At 49.3% G+C, this 22,622-nt stretch overlaps 6 protein-coding genes across 6 annotated transcripts; 3 read left to right on the plus strand and 3 right to left on the minus strand.

Annotated features, from left to right (window-relative positions):
• Positions 1 to 297: 297 nt before the first annotated feature.
• N7481_007354 (cardiolipin synthase) lies at positions 298 to 1,770 on the plus strand (the record flags this gene model as incomplete). Its single annotated transcript, XM_057266573.1, has 5 exons — positions 298 to 368; positions 425 to 535; positions 604 to 923; positions 1,038 to 1,302; positions 1,641 to 1,770. 5 exons carry the CDS (start codon positions 298 to 300, stop codon positions 1,768 to 1,770), a joined length of 897 nt encoding a protein of 298 aa, XP_057120774.1.
• Positions 1,771 to 3,206: 1,436 nt separating this feature from the next.
• Positions 3,207 to 7,886, plus strand: atrF (ABC drug exporter AtrF; the record flags this gene model as incomplete). The annotated part of the gene is made up of 1 exon (XM_057266574.1): positions 3,207 to 7,886. One exon carries the CDS (start codon positions 3,207 to 3,209, stop codon positions 7,884 to 7,886), a length of 4,680 nt encoding a protein of 1,559 aa, XP_057120775.1.
• Positions 7,887 to 9,512: 1,626 nt separating this feature from the next.
• N7481_007356 (uncharacterized protein) lies at positions 9,513 to 12,139 on the minus strand (the record flags this gene model as incomplete). Its single annotated transcript, XM_057266575.1, has 4 exons — positions 9,513 to 9,569; positions 9,616 to 10,822; positions 10,909 to 11,806; positions 11,866 to 12,139. 4 exons carry the CDS (start codon positions 12,137 to 12,139, stop codon positions 9,513 to 9,515), a joined length of 2,436 nt encoding a protein of 811 aa, XP_057120776.1.
• Positions 12,140 to 12,372: 233 nt separating this feature from the next.
• On the plus strand, positions 12,373 to 15,339 carry N7481_007357 (S8/S53 family peptidase; the record flags this gene model as incomplete). Its single annotated transcript, XM_057266576.1, has 3 exons — positions 12,373 to 14,288; positions 14,353 to 14,671; positions 14,719 to 15,339. 3 exons carry the CDS (start codon positions 12,373 to 12,375, stop codon positions 15,337 to 15,339), a joined length of 2,856 nt encoding a protein of 951 aa, XP_057120777.1.
• Positions 15,340 to 15,346: 7 nt separating this feature from the next.
• Positions 15,347 to 18,483, minus strand: N7481_007358 (uncharacterized protein; the record flags this gene model as incomplete). The annotated part of the gene is made up of 6 exons (XM_057266577.1): positions 15,347 to 15,944; positions 16,062 to 16,349; positions 17,129 to 17,496; positions 17,581 to 17,789; positions 17,867 to 18,080; positions 18,235 to 18,483. The coding sequence occupies 6 exons, from the start codon at positions 18,481 to 18,483 to the stop codon at positions 15,347 to 15,349; spliced, it is 1,926 nt and encodes a 641-aa protein (XP_057120778.1).
• Positions 18,484 to 19,445: 962 nt separating this feature from the next.
• N7481_007359 (uncharacterized protein) lies at positions 19,446 to 22,080 on the minus strand (the record flags this gene model as incomplete). Its single annotated transcript, XM_057266578.1, has 8 exons — positions 19,446 to 19,695; positions 19,785 to 19,885; positions 19,988 to 20,265; positions 20,327 to 20,387; positions 20,451 to 20,562; positions 20,627 to 20,832; positions 20,884 to 21,072; positions 21,139 to 22,080. 8 exons carry the CDS (start codon positions 22,078 to 22,080, stop codon positions 19,446 to 19,448), a joined length of 2,139 nt encoding a protein of 712 aa, XP_057120779.1.
• Positions 22,081 to 22,622: the final 542 nt, after the last annotated feature.

The raw sequence follows: 22,622 nt of genomic DNA on the forward strand, positions 1-22,622 counted from the left end.
CCCGTGCATACCCTGAAACAACTGGTTGGCGCTGCTGCTAGCTGCATCTTCAATCCACCACCACCAGGACATGCGTTGAATCGCTGCCCCGAATTTCACCAACTGCTTTTCTGGTTTCGAATTATATATTGAGTTTACTCAACTGGCCGTCATCTTTGTTTATTTCTTTTGTCTTGTATCACCATGTTGTCTGCAGGTGCTGCCCGTATGCTGCCCGTCCGAACGTGCCAGGGGTCTCGGGTAATCTGCATCGGCAACCGGCTACCAATCCATTCCCAAGGACAAGTGTCTCTGCGCATGGACACACTGCATTCCAAATGCATTTCCACGTTGACTCGATCTCCGGGACTGGCCCTGTTTCAAACCAGGTAAGTCATGTCCCTATGGATTGGAGTATTTTCCCGTCCTAACTCTGCGCTTCCAGGAACTTGCGACACCAGAGTCTCGTCTCAGCGAAGACAACCATTTGCGCACCTAATAAAAGATGGACTGCATCGCAACCACCTAAAGATGAAAAAGAAACGGACTCGGAAAAGTCGGTCATTGCCAAAAAAAAGACTGTTTGAGAAAGGGGAGCCACTCCTGCTAACACTAGAAAAACAGGCCTCTCTCTACCACCAAACGCATCTTATCCAAGATTCCGCTGGCTACTAAATCGCATGAAAATATCTACACCGTTCCCAACATTCTCACCTTCTCGCGATTAGTTGCCGCGCCCGTGGTGGGGTATCTGCTCGTCCACGACTACCATGCAGCTGCGTTGTCACTGTTTGCATATGCAGGTATCACGGATCTGGTCGATGGTTGGATTGCGCGGAAGTGGCAGCTGCAGACGGTAGTGGGGACGATTATTGACCCAATGGCTGATAAGCTGCTGATGACGATTGGCGTGGCCTGTTTGGCGGTGAACGGGTCTCTTCCTGGTAAGTGAAGTGTTGGTTGTTCGATGGTTAGGGTTGCATCCAGGCTTGAGTTTACAGAAAGCTGGTGATGGGATTCTGAGATGTTATGATGGGACGGATGCTGATATCATACAGTATGGTTGGCTGTGATTATTCTTGGTCGTGATGTTGGTCTCGCCATGTCGGCGATCTATTACCGATGGATCTCTCTTCCGGAGCCCAAGACCATGGCCCGATACTGGGATTTCTCCCTGCCATCGGCGGAGGTCAAGCCTACAGAGATCTCCAAGATTAACACGGCGCTGCAACTGGTGTTGGTGGGCAGTGCGATTGCCCTGCCTGTGGTTCCGGAGACGATCATTACAGCCTGGCATTTGAGCGAGGCTATGACTGGATTCCAGTGAGTATTATTTCCCTCCCCCCCCTCCCTGCCCTCTTCCTATCACCCCCCTTTATCCATTTCCATTTTGCCGTGGATGTTCAGGCTGCAGTGGCGGGTTTAGTCTGTTCTAGTGGTCAATCTAGCACATACGACCATAGGGTGTGGAGAACAGGGCTTCCCGTCCGCTCAGCCGTACTTAAGCCACACGCCGGCAGGTTAGTAGTATGGTGGGTGACCACATGCGAATCCCTGCTGTTGTATGTTTTTGTCTTTTTTTTTTTTTTTCTTTTTCTTTCTTTTTTTGGTTTTCGCATTCTCGTCCTTCTCTCCCCATCCGTACTGTGCTAATTGTCTAGATATCTGGTCGCCGGCACCACCCTCTGGTCGGGTCTGAGCTACGTCTTCTCCAACAACGCAGTGAAGATCCTCACCAAGGAAGAGATTCAAAAAAGAATTGCCCAGGCAGGCACTACACGCAAGCCTTGAATGGACTTGCATCGTAAATTGAGTTGACTGGCATGCTCTCTGTACAGTAGACATCTTGCATTGGAGCCAATGCTCCTGTTCCCTTTCTTTCTAGCATTTTGTATTTTTCACTTCGCATCTATCTGAAAATTACTAGAATTCATTTACCTTTACGAAGTATCTAATCTTCAATCTTCCATTTTCCAGTCTGGGAATGCTACCCGCCGCAGGCTGCAAGCCCTGGGCTCGGAGCTCCGGGACTGCGCTGCATACTCGTACTATTTACCCGGTCGGGCTGACGGGGCTCGAGTGTCGAACGTGCGTCAAGCATGTGCTTGGCTTAACGGTGTGATTTGACGGTGATTGGCTTATCTGTTAGTGGCAGATGTTTAAGTAGTATGCTTGCCCCAGTGATATATATTTATAAGCTATGGATCCAGATAGATTGAACACCAAGGTACTCCATACCTACGCTCTATAAGTTCATGCCGTGCTTGAGTTTACAGGATTAGTAAGCCTTGGAGCTAAGCGAAGTGTACTCGTACTACTATTAGTATTTCTGTTGATTAGAAATCTCGATTAACCCTACTACTAAGCGGTGTGGGATGAAATCGGAGATCTCATGCAGAACCTTGACCTAAAAGTCGCCGAGGATCTGGGCTGATTCATGAACTCTCGGCGGCCCCCGCGGACCAGTGGGGCACATTACTCTCAGAATCTGTCGTCCACCGGAATATATATTCCCTAGGGGTTTTCCCGCATGGAGAGCCCTAAAGTGGAGCATCCTGAACCAATCTGGTGCCCGACGAGGAATTCAAGATTCCGCAGAAACTGACACGGGGGGGTGGAAACTTTTGAGGAACCAATAAAATCCATCGATTCGTTTCAATGCTGACCAGCAATCGGCTCCATGCCGGGATTAAATTGGTGTATGATGGTGGTATCTCCGACCGAAAATTTTTGCCGATTGCGCTTAGACCCGCCACAGACCATTCCAGACGTTCACAGCGACTCACCTTGACTCATGGTGGATATCCCCCCACTATAGCTTCCATTCGAAGTTGGTGGTGGATTCCCTATTTTTTTCTGTCGAATTATGAGCCGTCATGAGTCGTTGCATTACCGATCAACGGGGCTATCCTTTCTTACAAATCCGATCTCTTCTTGGGTCCGGATTTAATGGCGTTTGCGATGGGAGAAATATGGGAGGTCGTTGCGTTAAAAACTCCCAACACGCCCATGCCCATGCTTAAACGGCTCTCTCCCTTCTCTCCACTCTTTCTGATTGTTGCTCTACCCTTTCTCACTCTCTCTTTTTCTTATTCTTTTTCTTTTCTTTTGGGCAACCATTTCCCTGCCAACTCTGTACATATACTCACAGACCCATCCCCAATACACCCCTAATATCTACCTCTACTCAATTGAGGCTGGCGAGTAGTTTCTCTCTCACCGGCAAGATGGAAGACCATCGCGCCGTGGAGTCGCATCAGAACTCCGTTCAGCAGGAGTCTCCTCAATCTTATACCCAATCGTCCACGGTCAACGAGTCGTCAAACCACTACGAATCCACCGCCACCAACGATGTTAACTACGCCACCGAAGCCCCCATTGATCCAACCTCCACCACGAGTTCAACCCTCTCTTCCCATGCTAGCGTCGAAGGCCGATGGGGAGAACAGGAGGGCGGCGACCCGGTCTCCCGCCGTGGTGCCTTGGAAGACCTGGAGGAAATGCGCCGGGAATTGACCCGTCTCAGCTTGCACCGCACCCGTTCGACTACTGCCAAAAGCATGAGCCGTCGCAAGTCCCGTGCCAGTCGCAAAGATGAGGAGAAGGCTCTGGACGGGGCCTCGTCTGATACCGAGGTCGATGCCGACTTCGATCTTGGCAGTTTCTTGGTGGGTGGTCATCTGGAACGCCGTACCACCGCTGGAGAACCCGCGAAGCAGATTGGCGTTGTTTTCAAGAACTTGACTGTCAAGGGTGTTGAGACTGGCGCCTCGTTTGTGCGTACCCTTCCACACGCGGTAGTTGGCACTTTCGGTCCTGATCTATATAACGTTATCTGTCGCTTCGCGCCAGTGTTGCGTGTTGGCAAGAAACCCCCCATTCGCGATCTGATTCATGATTTTAACGGTGCTGTTCGTGAGGGTGAGATGATGCTTGTTCTTGGCCGCCCTGGTGCTGGATGTACTACCTTCCTCAAGGCGATTGCGAACGATCGCGGTGCCTTTGCTGGTGTGGATGGTGAGGTCAGTTATGGTGGTATGTCGGCGGAGGACCAGAACCGTTATTTCCGTGGCGAAGTCAACTATAACCCGGAGGATGATCAGCATTTCCCTACGCTCACGGTCTGGCAGACCCTGAAGTTCTCGCTCATCAACAAGACTCGCAAGCATGATCGCGAAAGCATTCCCGTTATCATTGATGCCTTGCTGAAGATGTTCGGTATCAGCCACACCAAGAACACTCAAGTTGGTAACGAGTATGTCCGTGGTGTGTCTGGTGGCGAGCGAAAGCGTGTCAGTATTGCCGAGACTCTGGCCACCAAGTCCTCAGTCGTCTGTTGGGATAACTCGACCCGTGGTCTGGATGCCAGCACTGCCCTCGACTACGCCAAGTCGCTGCGTATCATGACCGACGTCAGCAAGCGCACCACCTTTGTCACCCTCTACCAGGCCGGTGAGAGTATCTATGAACTCATGGACAAGGTAATGGTCATCGATGCGGGACGCATGCTTTACCAGGGTCCTGCGAACCAAGCGCGACAATACTTCATCGACCTTGGATTCTACTGCCCCGAGCAGTCGACCACTGCCGACTTCCTGACTTCCTTGTGTGATCCGAATGCTCGTCAATTCCAGCCAGGCTGTGAAGCTTCCACCCCGAAGACGGCCGAGGAGCTTGAGCGAGTGTTCAAGAATAGCAGCTCCTACAAGTACATCTCGGACGATGTTTCCAGTTATGAGAAGCGCCTCGAGGAGACAGAACAGGAAGATACTCGCCGCTTCCAGACGACTGTAGCTCAGTCAAAGAGTAAGACCGTGTCCAAGAAGTCCCCCTACACCGTCTCTCTGGCACGCCAAGTCATGGCTTGTGTGAAGCGTGAGTTCTGGCTGCTCTGGGGCGACAAGACTTCGCTCTACACCAAGTACTTCATTATCATCTCCAACGGTCTGATCGTCTCATCTCTGTTCTACGGAGAATCCATGGATACCAGTGGTGCTTTCTCGCGAGGAGGTGCTGCCTTCTTTTCGATCCTTTTCCTCGGCTGGCTGCAATTGACTGAACTGATGCCCGCTGTCTCGGGCAGAGGCATTGTCGCCCGACACAAAGACTACGCTTTCTACCGTCCCTCTGCCGTCTCGATCGCCCGAGTAGTGGTGGATTTTCCGGCTATTTTCTGCATGGTTGTTCCGTTCACTATCATCGTCTACTTCATGGCTGGCTTGGATGTTACCGCGTCCAAGTTCTTCATCTACTTCCTCTTCGTCTACACCACTACTTTCTGCATCACCTCGCTATATCGGATGTTCGCCGCGCTCTCGCCGACTATCGATGACGCCGTTCGCTTTGCTGGTATTGCACTTAACCTTTTGATTCTCTTCGTTGGTTATGTCATTCCTAAGCAAACCCTGGTTTCGGATTCGATTTGGTTCGGATGGCTCTTCTATGTCAACCCCCTCTCGTACGCTTACGAGGCAGTTTTGACTAATGAGTTCTCTGATCGTGTCATGCAATGTGCTCCTGAACAACTGGTTCCCCAGGGCCCCGGCGTCGACCCCAGATACCAGGGCTGTGCTTTGACTGGTTCTTCGGCAGGCAGCACTGTTGTGACAGGACAAGAATATCTGGCCGCAAACTTCCAGTTTACTCGCAGCCACCTTTGGCGCAACTTCGGTGTTGTCATTGCCTTCACTGTCCTCTATCTCCTGGTCACTATCTGGGCTGCTGAGTTCCTCTCCTTCGTTGGCGGTGGCGGTGGCGCCCTCGTTTTCAAGAAATCCAAGCGTGCTAAGCAGGTCACTGCTCAAGCTGGAGAGTCGAATGACGAGGAAAAGGTTGCCAACACAAATGACAATGCTGCCATTGCTCGCGGCGAGGCAACTTCCTCCTCTGACAATGCTGCATTCAACCGATTGTCTTCGAGCGAGCGATGCTTCACTTGGTCTGATGTCGAGTATACTGTGCCCTACGGTAATGGAACTCGGAAGCTTCTCAACAAGGTTAACGGATATGCCAAGCCTGGCGTTATGATTGCTCTGATGGGTGCCTCTGGTGCTGGTAAAACTACCCTGCTCAACACTCTTGCTCAACGACAAAAGATGGGTATTGTCAAGGGCGATATGCTTGTCGATGGACATGCCCTGGGAGCCGATTTCCAGCGTGGAACCGGTTTCTGTGAGCAAATGGATTTACATGACAACACCTCGACCATTCGTGAAGCCTTTGAATTCTCTGCCATCCTCCGACAGGACCGTGAGACTCCACGACAGGAGAAGATTGACTACGTCAACCGGATTATTGATCTTTTGGAGCTCGACGACATCCAGGACGCCATCATCGGATCCTTGAATGTCGAGCAGAAGAAGCGTGTCACCATTGGTGTCGAGCTGGCCGCCAAACCCAGTCTTCTTCTGTTCCTTGATGAGCCGACTAGTGGTCTTGACAGCCAAGCCGCTTTCTCGATCGTGCGCTTCCTCAAGAAGTTGTCTCAAGCTGGCCAGGCTATCGTCTGCACTATTCACCAGCCCTCTTCTATGCTGATCCAGCAATTCGACATGATTCTCGCCCTCAACCCCGGTGGCAACACATTTTATTTCGGCCCCGTCGGCCAAGATGGCTCAGCAGTGATCAAGTACTTCGGCGATCGCGGGTTCAAATGCCCACCATCAAAGAACGTGGCTGAATTCATCCTGGAAACAGCCGCAAAGGCAACCCAACGTGACGGCAAACAAGTCGACTGGAACGAAGAATGGCGCACCTCTAACGAAAACCGCGAAATGCTCGCAGAGATTGAACGCATCAAGACAGAACGCAGCAAACTCCCCATCGAAGAGAGCGGCGGCTCGCAGCACGAATTCGCAGCACCAACCCCGCTCCAAATCGAGCTTCTCACCAAGCGCATGTTTCTCCAGTACTGGCGCGATCCATCATACTACTACGGAAAGCTCTTCGTCAGCGTCATCATCGGTATCTTCAATGGTTTTACCTTCTACATGCTACCCACCACCGTGGCCAGCATGCAAGACCGCATGTTCTCAACCTTCGTCATCATCCTCATCCCACCCATCATCATGAATTCCATCGTCCCCAAATTTTACATCAACCGCGCCCTCTGGGAAGCCCGTGAATACCCCTCCCGCATATACGGCTGGGTAGCCTTCTGCACAGCCAACGTCGTCTGCGAAATCCCCGCCGCTATCGTGACCGGCCTCGTCTACTGGCTACTGTGGTACTACCCCGTCGGTCTACCCACCGACTCTTCAACAGCGGGCTACGTCTTCCTGATGTCGATACTATTCTTCCTCTTCCAAGCCTCATGGGGCCAATGGATCTGCGCCTTCGCACCCTCCTTCACCGTCATCTCGAACGTCCTCCCATTCTTCTTCGTCATGGTCAACCTGTTCAACGGTATCGTCCGCCCCTACGCCGACTACCCCGTCTTCTGGAAATACTGGATGTACTACGTCAACCCAGTCACCTGGTGGCTCCGCGGCGTTCTCTCCGCAATTCTCCCCGCCGTCCAAATCGACTGCGCTGATCTGGAAGCAACCCACTTCGACCCACCACCCGGCTCAACCTGCCAGGAATACGCAGGCAACTTTGTCAACAACCTTGCCCAAGTCGGATACCTGGTCGACGGGTCCGCTACGGAGAACTGCCAGTACTGTCCCTACAAGACAGGCGTGGAGTACATGGCCAATCTTAACGTCCACGAGGACGACAAGTGGCGCTGCTTCGGCATTTTCTTGGCCTTTGTCATTATTAACTGGATACTTGTTTACTTCTTCATCTACACTGTTCGTGTGAGGGGATGGAGTTTCGGGCTAGGATACGTGTTTGGTGGGTTTGGATTGGTTGTTGAATCGGTGAAGGGCCTTTTCAAAGGGAAGAAGGATGATTCGAAGCAATAATCCTTATCCTTGATCTGAACTTTGTGTTCTTTTACTATCATTCTTTTCTCTCTTTTCCTCTTTGTCTCTTTTTTCATTCTTACATCCTCTCTCTTCTTTTCCTCTTTGTCATCTATGCCCTACCTAATGTGCATTTACGTGGAGCGTGTGTGTGCCATGCAAGTTGTGCTGGGTTATTATCCTGCCTTTTGCATTATGGCTCAATTGCAGCGATTTGGTTGCTCAGATTCATTGAAATAAGCGCCTAAAAGTACTAGTATATACTCTATCTAGATTCAACGAGATAGAAATTGAATTTTTCATATCGAATTTTGATTCTCATTTCCAATCCTAAATCCCAAGGTCCGATAATGTCCCTTCATAAGCAAGTCTTGTATGTCAACCCTTAACCGTCACCCTGGAATAATCTATCGATTCCAAGGTCTGATAATGTCCCTTCAAAAGTAAGTGTTGTATGTCAACCCTTAACCGTCACCCTGGAATAATTTATCGACTCCAAGGTCCTCCTCTACGGCGGTCGTGAGTGGAGGAGGAGCATCCCCCAAATTCAATGGCTTCAGTAACTCGAAACTACAGAGTAATTCATCTGATACGCACATAATCCCTCCCCAGTTGTCAAACTCCCCACAATACTGCAAATAGTTAGCTAAAATGCCACTGGTACAGTTGTTCTGATCACATAGATATGTCATAAGAATCTTAGAGCAAGGGGGCTGGACTTACATTTGGGGCCGAGAAAACCGTCACTAAAACACGATCGTGGTAGAACTCATACCCATCTTCAACCACCATATGAGCTCGACAAATCAGATCAATATCATGGCGCTGCAGAAAATTCATAATAACTTTCTTGCCAAAACAGTAGCTCACGCCTCGATCATTAGGCTCCCAGTCCTCTTCCGTATCTGCAGGATCGCTCCAAAGGAGGTCGGCCAGTAGACCAAAATCCGGCACATCACTGGGACGAGCAATCTGGCGAATTACCTCCAAATCGGTCAAAGAAGGTGATAGGCCCCCATGCACGCAGAAAATCTTACTGGCAATAAGAGCAGCGATGGGCATGCAATTGAAGACATCGACGAATTTCTTCCATGTCTTAATGGTTGTTCTGCGCTTGCACTCGTCGTAGAACCCGTAGATCCGGGTCACGCTGGCACATTCGTGGTTACCGCGCAGAAGGAAGAAATTCTCGGGATATCTCAGTTTATAACAAAGTAAGAGAAGAATGGTTTCAAGTCCATTTTTCCCGCGGTCCACGTAGTCGCCCAGGAAAAGGTAGTTAGTCGCGGGTGGGAAGCCACAGAGCTGGAATAGGCGGATTAGGTCAGTGAACTGGCCGTGGATATCACCGACCACCTTCACAGGGGCATTGAGATCTAAGAGCACAGGCTGCGAGAGAAATAATTCTCGAGAGGCGTTGCATATAATTTCAATTTCGCGGTCGTTGATGCAAGGGGGGGTTCTTTTTTGTCGAATTCCTGGCGAGGCCAAATAGGCGTTTACGGCCCTTCTTACTCGAAGTATCGACAAGACCAAGGAGTCGTGAGATCAGGTCATCCAAAATAGTGTTATCGATAATCTCCCCTTTCGGTTTCGGGGCGTCCAAGGGTGATCTGTGAACTGGTTCTACCGGTGTGCTGTCGACCAGAATAGACTCGAGGTTCTGGGCTGGACCGGGGATAGCTTCGGGGAGGGGCTGAGTAGCGGGAGCATCAGAGACTCCACTAACCTCCCCGGAAAGTTGCATAGGAGTGATATCCTTATGGCCCACTGTAGAAAGATCACCATGTAGTGGCGATGGTGGCGGACTTGTGTCGTCACTTTCTGGTGCATCTGCCACGGGCAGGAGTGAATTTGGTGACCCAGGCCGATCCTCCCCTTGTACAGGTCTTGATAGTATAAATCCCAAGGGCTTCTCACTAGTTGACCCGGTATGGCTCAGATTTTCTTCGCCCTCTTGATGGGCTTTTGATGCAGAATTGGTGTCCGACGGCCGGTCACTGTCAGAGTTTGCCGACGGCTGTTGAAGTGTCTCATTCATCGGAACGCCTGCTTTGTCATCTTGGATGTCATCCACAATATGTATATGATCGTCGACAGTATCATCTGTTTTGACTTCTTGTTGAGATCGATCCATGACCGGTGATGGATGAATTTGTTTGTTAGACAGATCTCGAAGCACTGGGTCATCGAAATCCGTGTATAGTTCCAGACCAGCTGTTGCAAACCCCCATTCAAATTGCCTCTCACTTTCTTGTGGGTAATTGCTTTCTGGAGGGCCATAACTGAAGTTGCCCCATTCCTCTATTGGACCTGAGCTCTCGAGGTTGGGTAACGGCGCCCTATTATATGTGTTGGCAAGGTCGCTCAGACGCTCCGAACCAGGATTGCTGAATTCATCGCTCGGGCTATTTTCTTCAATGCTGGGAGCCTTATCCTCGAAGGTCAAGAGGGTAAATCTATCCGGATCGTTGTCTATCGTGCTCCTGTTACGGGCCCTTGATGCTTGTGTGGTAGCGCTCTCACCACCCGAAGCTTCCGACCCTTCATCTTGGTAAGGTGGTAGTGACTTTAGAGCAAGAAACCTCAAATGGCCAACAATGTGTTCCATTATCGTGCCCCCTTGCGGAGTGTCGGTGGAGCCACAGAATGGACATGACTCGAAAAGTGGATCAACAGCTCGCGCATTCCTGTCAGCCAGCACACGAAGCTGGACTTCACTGAAAGCCCCCTGATGAGCCTGTCGCATGTGCTCTATGTAGCCATCTCGCGTGTGGAAAATTAGTAGCCCGTGAGACTTCGAGTTGCAGCGCCAGCGCAATGCATGGTCTTCCATATGCTTCAGCCATTGTTCATTGTGGCTGTATAGCTGATTTGGTGTGTCGCATTCGTCAAAGAGGCAAACATATGCATCCAAGTCATTCTTGACATGAGCTCTAGGTCTTCTCGTCAGAATTGCCGCAGAGTAGATAAGAAAGAAAAGACCCCGTAGGGCATGATATGGCTGGCCGGACGGACTTACTTCCACTTGGCATCATTATGCATCTCTCGCGCCGGAATAGCATAAAAGCAGAATGGACATGTTATTTCTCCAATTGCGTCGACGCATAAATCCCAATACGTATGCAGATCTTGCTTCAAATTCCCTTCTGCCTTCCTCTTCAAGCCATCAATACTGGATGGTGATTGCTGGGTTGCGAATCCGTCGGACAAATACTGGAGGTAGAGTCTGTACTCCTCCTCTCGTGCTTTTCGCATTCTTTTGTATCTCTGTCTCACTCGCCCAAGAGGCGCCACCGGGAACGGCAGTGCTTCGTGGCTGCTTAGTGCTATTGTCTTCGCAACGGAAACTGTAGAAGGAGCAGAAGCCTTTACAAATTTTTCGACCGCTAGCGTGGTTGCGCTAAATCCCGTCTGTGATTTTTCTGGGAGCTCAGCGGGAGCTGGAGGTGATGCTGACGAAATTTCTGGGTTGGAGATAGCCGTCTGTTGAGCCGCAGTCATCGGCGGCGGTGTTGCTTTCGGTAGAGGGGTTGCCGATGGGACTTTCAACGCACCGTGGCTGAAACGAGATCTCTTATATAGAATTCTTTTTCGGCGGAGGATCATCGCGGAGACCATCCGACCCAGGAGTTTCGTGTCCATGTTGCGGAATTTATCGCGAATATAATTTGCAAACACGATCTCCAGGCACGATTCCACATCGTTGCCTTCCTCATCCCGAATTATAGATGCTATAGACACTTTGGCATGTTGCGTCTCACTGCTTGCTCTTCGAATCGTGTTTGACAGTCTATGAAGGAGCGCTATTTGAACAGCAACGGCGCGTCTCAGCCGTGGTATCGCTTTTCTTTCGGGTTCGGGAGTAGTCTCCAATTCCGATATTGGAGGTCTCTTGATTGAACCCAAAGCGTCCGACCCTACCATATAACTCAGTATGTTTCATTCGTCATTTCCGCGTGATATTTGTTCAACTAACAGGCTTCGACTTGATCCTCTAGTGTTTCCAAAAGCCCGGTAATCACGTCATGCACCTCCTGTGCTTCCCTTAGACGGTGATCCAGAGAAGCGCGCCCTCCAACAAAAACGCCAATACCGGCAGCCCAGAGAGAAAATCTGGCAAGTTGGTCCTCCACTAGGGCCGTCTCCTGAGATGAAATCAATGCCGACTGCTGCAAGCATTGCTGGAAACGAGTGAGGCACTGGCCTGCCACATCTGCAATCGATGGGACATTGCCAGGCTCTAGTGTCATGCTGATAACTGTGGCCTTCCGAAGAAAATGGAATTATGCATTCGATTGACCGAGGCCAAAATGATTAAATTATTGAGAAGGGAACGATGTGAGGCTGGAACGAGAGGGGCAACACCGGCCCGACCCACGTAAGCGGGGGGGTCTCCTCCATAGGGCATAGACCAGCATGGCGTATCACTCCCTCTCCAAACTCCCCGCACTTCTGCCAGTGAGCCTGGGAAATCGGAGGGATCATGACCGTCAGTAAAAATGTGGGATTGTTGCTGCAGGTGTCGGAGATGTTTCGTGAGATCGCCAAATATCTCCGCAAACATGGCGCTACCCGAGAGTCCAAGCACTTCTACAGCAGCGTAATGGCTCATTGCCTAATGATCCACGATCACATCAGTCGCATCAAAGCATTCGTCGCAGATGATAACAGCCTGATCACGAACATCCTGCTTCGACTCGAGGCGACTGTCACCGTGAATATTTTGGAAACGCGACTGGTGCTCCCGACCACTGTTTACCCTCGACTTGCGACTCTAGCCGACATATGGAGCCAGACACAACGCGAGAGCGGTTTTATTGACTTGCAGCGCATAACGCAATTGGTTGAGCTTGCAGAGGATCCTGGGAAGCAGGAGGAGATGATTGAATTCTTCGAAAATTGGGAAGATGGCATTAAGAGCCAATACCCCGACGACCCTAGCCTGTGGGCCCGAGAAGATATGCCCAGCAGAGCAAAAGCCAGAGGAGATCCTTCATACGTGGTTTTGAATGCTTCCCAGTCGCTTTTCCGAGCCCTGGTGGAGTCAAAGGACTGTACATGTCAGCCTATGCATGACTTTAATGTTCGACTTTGTCTGGGCACCTTTCGAAATTCCCAGAAGACTGAGAAAGAGCGAGATCACGATTGCGGATTTGACATATTTCTATCAAATATGCAAGAGCAATGGCATGAAGCAGATGTGTGTTTTGCCAAGAGTGCCGGAATCAACTTTGGGCAAACCGACAAAGGCGTGCGAAGCCCGAGGATCCCCGCCATGAAGATCAAGAATCTATGTGAGCCCATTAGAAAGAGGCAGCCTTTTGATCGCCTGAAATTGAGAGTCGGGGAGGATGGACGGCTGTGGAAGTTACGATCCGAAAAATGTTCCTTTACAGTGGATGAAACTAAGGAACCGGTATCATTGCAGCATTTCATCCAAGGTCAGTATAGATCTCTAACCGACAAAACAAAACGTATCCTGGCCGTGATGCTCGGGTATGCTGTTCTGTATCTTCACGAGACTCCCTGGCTTACGCCATCATGGGGTCCATCGAATATCTTGTTCTTCCATACGACCTCGTCGGCGATTCCTCTCAAGCCCTTTCTCCAAACCGAGCTAGCAACGAATGACACAGTTCCTTCTCAAGGCAATCCTGTCTTGGATCCAGATGATTTTGATCCAGACGATTTCGATTCCAACGATCTAGACCCCGATGATATTATGGTCCACCAGTGCCCACATCTGGTGACACTGGGGATTGTCTTAATGGAATTATATCTCGCAACGCCGTTTGAAGATTTAGCCGAGAAGTACGGTGTGCTCTTAAATGATCGGACGAGATCTATCGATGCGGAGTTGGTTTTTGAACAATGCAAAAATGAGATCCCGGAGAATTCTCAATTTCACTACGCCGTGAAAAAATGCCTGGACCCTAAAGTGTGGGAGGATAACAATGGCGCCCGGTTGAGTGATCACACATTGAAATCAACAATTTACCATGAGATTGTTGGCCCTTTGGAAGATGAGTTAAGCCAGGCATTCAGCTACATTCCCCTTGACCAATTGGATGTTATTGCGCAGGGTCTAGACCTTGCCAGTTGGGGCCAGGCCATTCAAAATCACCAAGCCCCTGCTCATTCTTCTGAAACTCTCATACAAATGCCATTTAGGCAATCAAATGGGCTTTTATCAACCCATGATTATAAGGATCAATGTCAGCAACAGCGGAGTTCTTCACCATTTCTTCAAGGTTTTGTCGCATTGCCGGCGATGCCGAATTTTCACACTATTTCTTCTATTATGACTGTGCCCCAACCAGGGAATTCGGTTCCGGTTCACTATGCAAGCATGGATTTCTTTGACGATGAAACAACATCCGAAGAGCATTCAGTGGAAGCGTAAGTCCATCTCATTGATCTCCCCGGCTAAATGTCTAGCTAAAAGTCAGGATACCTAAAACAGGTGTATGAATTACCGGAACTGGCGTCGAAGGTTCAAGGATGTTTACGAGAGGTACATCACACGACCACCCAAAACTCCAGTGAGAATTGCTATTTTCGATACTGGGGTCGATCAGACTCACCCAGATGTGGATGCATGCGTTGAGCAAATCAAGGGTCGATTCAATTGGACCAACGAGAAATTTCCTCACTTGGTCGACGATTACAATGGACATGGGACTTTTACCACGAGCTTGCTGCTGGAATATTGCCCTGATGCAGAAATCTATATTGCAAAGATATCCGACGGGAAGCCGGTTGGCCCTGGTGTCATTGCCAAGGTAATACTAGTCAGTTCTCTTCATGGAACTTCACTGACCTCGCACAGGCCCTCGACTATGCGGTTAATGAATGGAAGGTTGATATCGTTTCTATGTCATTTGGGTTTCGATCCCGGGATGTCGAAGGCTACGAAGAGCTGGAGCGTGCTATTCACAACGCATACTCCGCCCACGTCCTTCTCTTTGCTGCTGCTTCGAACAGCGGGGCCAACCTAGACAGGGCCTATCCGGCACGCGATGAGAATGTGATCTGTATTAATTCAACCGATGCGAACGGGAATCGATCGCCTTTCAGCCCTACAGCCCTTGCGGATGTACTTAACCTGGCCACAGTTGGCGAGGCAGTCGAGTCCGCTTGGCCAATGCGGTACTGCGATCCCCCATCCGGGCTCAAACATAAATCGGGGACATCGTATGCCACACCCATCGCGGTCAGTATTGCGGGTTTCCTACTACAATATGCCCGTTTGTATATTCTTGAGAATGCACACCTGTTGAAACGGCAGTCAAAAATGAAAGCCGTCCTTCGGAAGATCGCTGAGAAAAGCCTGGAGTCTCGAGCCCGCGATGATTACCATTTCATTGCCTTGAATCTGTATTCAGATAACCTTTTTGGCAAGGATCAGGACTTTATTAACTACACATTGCGGGATATACTTCGACAGTAACTATCCATTAAGGACTTTCTGTACCGCCCGATCGTGGCACACCGACCGTTACCAGCTCGTCCCCTTCTATCAGTTGCATTCTTGTCCAATCCCCATCGCCATCGTGAACAACCAGCTCTTCCTCCTCAAAGATGAGAATTGGCTTAGGTTCTTCCACCACCTCGGGCTCATTACCCAGCATAGCGCCCTTCTTAAAATCCATGGCCTCCCGCACCTCATTCGTCTTCCTCGCTACCTTGATCTTCCTCACGCGGAACGCTAGGACAAAATCCCCACCATCTTCCCAGTGGACACCATTCTTCCTCGAGTGTGTGAGTTCAGCCTTCGGTCCCCCTGATATAGGAACTACGCCACCACTCCAAACCGTCCCATCCACTGTGGCTTCGATATTACCGCTGATCCCCCGCCCTGTCTGCGAGTGACCCCTCTTTGCCCCGTGGACAACCTTCAACCCAACGATGAGGTACAGCGGCTTCCTGTAGCGAGATCGCTCCAACCATCTCTGCACCACAGGTGATGAATCGATGCATTCCTCCTGGATATAAGTGGGCCGGGGCACAAATTGTGTGGTGGTGATGGTCTCGAAGCGGAGGGTCTCCTCGTCACTGTATAAAATTAGGACTTTCTCTCTTCCACAATGAATTTATATGGGGTGCGGGTGCGGGTGCGCATCAAAAAACAATTGCGGATTCCACGGGGGCGATAAATAACACAATACGAACCATTTTTCTAATCCTCCCTCGACATCAATTCCAAACCCGAGGACCGAAAGAAATTGTGTGAGGATTCCAAATTTCCCCGCCCGCATGCGCTCGCTCGAGAAGGTGACATCCTTCTTATCAGTTGAAAATATCCCAGACTCGGTCGGCAAGGCTGCAGTAAAGAGGGGCTGTTCGGGTTTCTGCAGCGAAGTAATCAGATTGCCTAGTTTGATGGGCCCGGTTGGCGGTGGTGGGTAGTCCCATGTGGGAGCGAAGAAAAAGTCCGGGGTGTGACTGGCCATCCCGTAACTGAATTGAATTGAAATTTATTTCGTTGGGTGAAAAGGAGGGGTTCAGCTGTTTCTAAATTGACTTCCGATTTCGAAAATGCAAATGGGACCTTGTGATTCGGCAGCACACGCGTATCTTCAGGGAAATGGATACAATGGGATTGACACGTCACTCGATGCCCCTGCTTAATAACAGGACACCTGGAGCTAGGATCGACATTCTAGCCCAAGGCGGAATTGATATTTGCATAGCCATTTATTCAGCCAATCCTAGGTTCTCATCCGCAAAAGAGTACTCAAGTGCGGGTCCCAAGGGACCAGCCATAATAAAGAAACCAATCACGCTTTATCTAGGTTTAGCTAGGAGGGGCTGAGGAGTTGTTAGTACTTTGCTGGCACTGAATAGCTGCGCTAATAGGGGTGTGGATTTCCCTGCTATGTCCAGCTCTTGCAAGCCTGAGGATGAGCCGAGCCACATATATTCCGACTATGATCTGTTCTTATGGGATGCACTTTACTTTAAATCTCAAAGGCACTCTTTTAGATTGAAATGGTCTAAGAAGCCTGCAGAAATTGATTTAGGGGGGGATAGGTGTTATAAATCCGTCTGCTCAGTTTATCATAATTAACCTTATATGTCCACTACTAGTGACATTATCACTAAGATGAAGGCCATGCTGAGATCTGATTAGTGAGCACAAGCAGCTTAGAAGAGAGTGAGCACTAAATCAGAAAAGCAAACCAAATCCACCAGCAAAAATCTGTTGTGTAGGCACTCAATTTGAGACCTTCACATACCCCGTATCATTTACCCCCTCAAACTCCCGAAATGGCTTCGGCGCACTCGTACTCGTCATCGTACACTGCCAAAGCATACTCCTCTTATCCTCTTCCTCTTTGTACTTAGCCAACTGTCCAGTAATACTATGCATAACACCCCGATTATGGAATATGACCAAATCACCTTCTTCCCAGCGATGCGCGTAGATTTTCTCTGCTGCGTAAATCTTGCGCTGCATGCTGTAGATCTTATTTCTGACTTGTCTCACGTCGTCCATGATCGTGATTTCTCCAGTTTTTGGGTTTCGGGTGCTCAGTTTGTAGACGCAGCAGCCGTGGACTTGGAGGAAGGGTCTTTCTGGGTTTAACGGGTTTCTCCAGACCATCTACATAGGATGGGAATAGGAATGGTTAGTTACACTGTGAATTTCAATTTGATAGCATTGAATCTCCAAGAGGTGAGCACTTACAGGGTGTTCAGCCACTTTATCCCAGCTCCAATCCGACAATTTCTCAACGGCCACTTCACGCCCCATAGTGGGAATAGTAAGGCCATCCTCAGAGGCCTTGCACTGCATGATATATTCATATGCCTGAGGCGCATATGTGACGGTGGTATTCAGAGCAAATTCCTGCTCATCAGGGCTCGAAAGAGCGAATGCCCGAGCGCCTGAGAAAACTGTATTGTTTTTCAGTCTGTCAGCCCCGTGTTGGAAGATATGAAACAATCTGAAAAATATTGGACGTTCTACTCACAAGCTGTAGCTCCAGCTCCAATCTGCTTCTCTTGCCCATCTGGGAACTTGATCTTTTGGTCGGGCAAATTTGGACTGCGGATTGAGTGCAAGATGGTCACTTCGCCAGGTAAGTGCTCGTAAAACGGTGTGTCCATGTGCCATCTGTATGGTCGGTTGTACCCATTGTCGAGCTCTTCTTCAGTGAGAGGGGATTCATGGGATAGGGTATGGTCCTGATAAAAAAGGGGTGGGTTAGCATCATACATTACATGTTGTCCAATTTCAATCTTGCCATCGAAAACATAATCTTTGGAATAATCACCAAGTGAACAACCTCAATCTCCTTCAACCCTTCATAATCGTGAAACTTCCCAGACCCAATAATACCAACTTGCGGAGTTTTAGGATGTCTCCCGGCTTTATATGCGGAGAGGATTTTTTTGGATCACTGACGGCTTTTTCGCCGGCGGAGTGGATGTCGGATGCACCTTTGTCGAAGATCTTTGCGAGTTTTGGGAGGACGGTGGCGTCGATGCCTTTTTGTTTTCGGATTACGATTACTTGGTTTTCAAAGAGGGCTTTCTGGAGAGTCGTTTTGTCTGTTTCTGTCAAGTTTTCTGGCTCCAGAATGGTCATTCCGGGGGGGAGTTGGATTTCGGCGCCGATTGCTGAGCTTGTCTGATTTCATCAGGGAGGATTTTGAATTTTAGGTCTGTGGGCTCTGACATCTTGGATAGTGAGAGTTGAGAAGAAAATCAAAAATAGATATGGAGATACTCTGAAATTTGTTCTGTTGAAATTGCATCTTTTATTCTGTCCTATCGTTATTGCATTCTTATAGATCTATGCAACGGAGCCGGAGCGGGTGGGCTCGGAAATTCACCCACCTCCCCTTTGGGAGAGATCTCGACCGCATCATCGCGATTAGATTGTGTAGATATGTTACCTGGGGTAAATAGTCCAGATTAAATCGCATTAGACAAACCGAGAGTAGACAGTCTAGCTGGGATGAGATTCCACAAGTCACCCGCTTGTATGAATTAGATTCATACAAATCCACGGAGGCTAGCCTTGTATAAAGACGCCAGATCTCTAGAATCGAAGATAAAAACATACCCAATGGCGTGGAAGAATCCCATCACAAATCAGCTCGCAATGATGGTCTATCCAACCTGCGTGCGAAAAATTCATCTCGAGAATGGTGACGTTCTTGACGATCTGGATAAGGTGAGAGAAGTGCTGTACAGATTACAGAGAAGAGCGATTGAACCGCAGTTTGTTTATGCGCATGATTGGAAAGAGGGGGATCTGGTGCTATTAAATAATCATGGCGTGATGCACTCTATTGTGGGTTCGTTCAAGGAGGATGCAGTTCGTCTTTTTAGGCAGTGTAATATGGCGGCTAGTCGGCCTCCATTGGGTCCTGGGGATGATGTGCTGGGGCTGAATGATTGGTCATAAACAAATTGCTTTCTTAGAGCTTCAAAATTGGGCTAAACACACACACTCAAAGAGATAATACAAACTTTCCATTCAAATACCATGTCAATATCATCTCCTCTTACAAGGTAAGTCCAACAAAATGCTCTTAGTCCAGCTCAGCCCATGAAGAACCACGGCTCCCGCTCAGCCCGCAGGCTCTCAGCGGGAAGTTTCATCGGGACAGGAATTGTACCATTGAACAGACTGAGCTCGCGATGTTCAGAACCAGACTCCAAGCTGTTCGAAGCAGCCTTTGCTTTGGTGGTGGTTGATGTTTCGCTAGTAACCGGAACCAAAACGCCACATTCCCAGTTCCGACAATTGAGTTTTGGTTCGCCGGTAGCACGGTCCTTAACAAGCCGACCCCTAGAAAAAAGATGTCAGTGAGATCTGAGAGCCCAAGAAAATAAAAAAAGATATTCCATGATATTTCAGCCACGCTTCTTCCCACTTACCAGGCAGATTCCGAGAGATTGGCACTTCCGACATAAGCCCATCCTCTGCACTCAGAGCCATCTGGGAGTGTAATAGATTCCGAGGGTCTGACAAAAGCAATCTAAGACGAGTAAGATTAGTAGTGTGTCAATATCAGAGCAAGAAGTTCCATTCCCGAGGATAGATAGATGAGATCCGAGGCCAGAAATGGGGGCCAACAAACCTTGTTATGCATAAGAACATCACGCTGGCTCTGACAATCCTTCAAGACTCGCTTTGGCAATTTAGGACTATTCCAGTACTTCGAACCGAAGCAAACTGTTCCCCCAATATCCTGTGGTCGACGGCCTGCAGCTCGAGCTACAGCCTTCACGGTTTCTTGGGAGGGGAAGTAGACTCGGAACCGGTCTTGCCATTCCTCGCATGGCCCTCGTAAGGGACTCGTCGCTTTGGCCGCTGGCTTGGTGTTGCGGAATTGATAGTCCGTGCTTCCATCATCACCTGAGAGGGCTTAGTCAGTATCGAATAAAATCATAAAAAAGGGAGAGGGTGTTGTTTTTACCCTTGCAAGCGAGATAAATGCCGCGAAGAAGATCTTCGTTAAGCGCACCAAGAGAAGAAGTCTATTGACCCAAGTTAGAAAGTTCGCTTTTCAAGCATGTGCCCCGACAGATATTGTAACTTACTATGAAGTCAACGTTGACGGGCGATTGGGTGCGTAAGCCTAAATTCGACACAGCGCGGCCTAGCCCCGTGTACCCTGTCCATCTCCAAGTTTCAGCAGTGTGGGATCCGCCGCTGCGAGAGATTGAAATTAGAAAAGTTAACCTCCGAGAACAGATGACATAGCCGAGTAACTCACATTGAATGTACAAAAGCGTATCGGGCAGTTTTGGTAAAGTCAAACTTAGCCACTTTTTCAATAACACCCTGTGGATATGAGCTGGCTTTGAGAAAAATGACGAGATCGTTGTAAAATTGTGTGTAGGTTTCGTCGTTGGTGTCACCGGATGAGCTCTTCGCACCGGTTGTCTTCGCTTTCAAAGGTAGATCGATGATAAAAACAGTCTATTTTGTTAGTATCTGACGAGGCTTCTTTTTTCTGGGGTAGTAACTGACATTTTCCATCACGCTGTGCGCTCCCCAGTCAACTTGAATCAGATTGGCAGTGGGAACGACGATTCGAAGATACTCCGAGTGGAAAAGTAGCATCAATTTGGAATGCATGATATTGATCTGGCCATCCAGGGAAGGGAAACAAAATCGGAGATTGGGAACAGTTGCAGCGTCTGCCTCATAAGCAGGCCGCTATTTGCAAGGTCAATAATTTCCCCTTAGTTTCGCTGGAAAGGGGAGCTGGTTTGGCTTGCTTACCTCTTCATTTGCGGCGTGAACAACAAGCAGAATCCTAGTTTCTTTTGTGTTTAGTTTCCCCAAAATCCATTCCATATCCCACAAAAATGAACTGAGAACGGCAAGTTCCAAGTCATCTTTTTGGAGCACTTCTTCGATCGAGATATCGTCGTGCTTGCGTGGGGAGTTAGCCAGGCGCGTTTTTTTCACTATCCCGGATGGCCACTGAATTCCTGCTCCGGATGGGGGCCGGAAGTTGACCATTGAGGGCGCGTTGCGCTGAACGTCGGCAGTCGTTGTGGGTTGAGTCGGAGCAGGTTGAGTCGGCGCAGGTTGAGTCTCGGGTTTTGGCGAGAAGTATTTGACATTGACGACTTCATAGCCTGGCGAACCCAGCCTCGGATTTCGGTTCACCGGACGATTGCCCTTTCTATCAGAGGCAGTCTGAGATGATGTAGCCGTAGATGTGTGATGGGAACCTAGAACTTCAAATCCAGGTGAAGGGGAAATTCTAGCAGCCTTTGGCAGACGCTCAGGTGATGCCTCGACTTCCGAAGCCTTGCGTTTGCTCAGGCGCATGAGACGTTCTTCTTCCATTTGCTTGCGGTCGAGCCCAAATATTCCCTGGGTCGTTGGTTGATTGCTGGAAGAACCTTGAGCATCTGTGTCCTGACGCTGAGGCGACTTTTTTGGAGATTTGTTGACCTGAGGTGATGTGTCGGCTAGTGATAGTGCGATGGCACGATTGAGATCGGATTCACCTTCCGCGGCGTCGGCTTCATTGTCAGTATCTGAGCCGACGACCGAGTTTGATTTTGGAAAGACGACCTGCACATCGGGCTCGTCATCGGACTCTTTCGTCAAGTCCACGACGCGATCTTGGGATGATTGCTTCTTCGCTTCTTCGAGAGAAGCTTTGATGGCTGCCGCCATCATGGCGTCCTCCGAGTTTTCCGAGGCCATTTTGTCGTCGGAAAGTTTGATCAAAAGAAAGTGCGGCGATGTGATGAAGTTGATAGAGAGGGTAGATGACGGGATGTTGTTTCCCGGGGTTGCAAATGGGAATGACCAAGTGGGAGATACGCGTCACTTTGGTGTTAACTGGCAGCTTCAACCAGAGTAGAGTGGGTTCCTCTTGCCATCTGAAAGGAAAGAAAAGATGGAAAATCAATTTCCGATGAATTTAGTCGTTCACTCCACGTTGTTACAAGGTTATGTACGATCCAATCCGCCGCGGCCACCGCCGCCCCTGTTTACCACAGGTCACGTGAACATTGTCTGTATACAGCCACAGCCACACCTACACATTATGAATTTATGATATATCCCTGGGAAATCCCATTTCTAGAGATATTGTCGACTGTGAGTAACAATTTGATGGTACGGATGGCCATGGGTCCATGTCACGTAGACTGCTTCAAGTAGTGCTACTACTAGTATGCCACGCAATAAACCTTGGAACCCGCATATGTACTGGATTTCCGCTGTAAGATCTTGGCTTTTAA

The sequence above is a fragment of the Penicillium waksmanii genome (assembly GCF_028829765.1).
Source record: "Penicillium waksmanii strain IBT 27052 chromosome Unknown utg000007l:1.0-4314555.0:1.0-4317578.0, whole genome shotgun sequence".
Classification (NCBI taxonomy): Eukaryota; Fungi; Ascomycota; class Eurotiomycetes; order Eurotiales; family Aspergillaceae; genus Penicillium; species Penicillium waksmanii.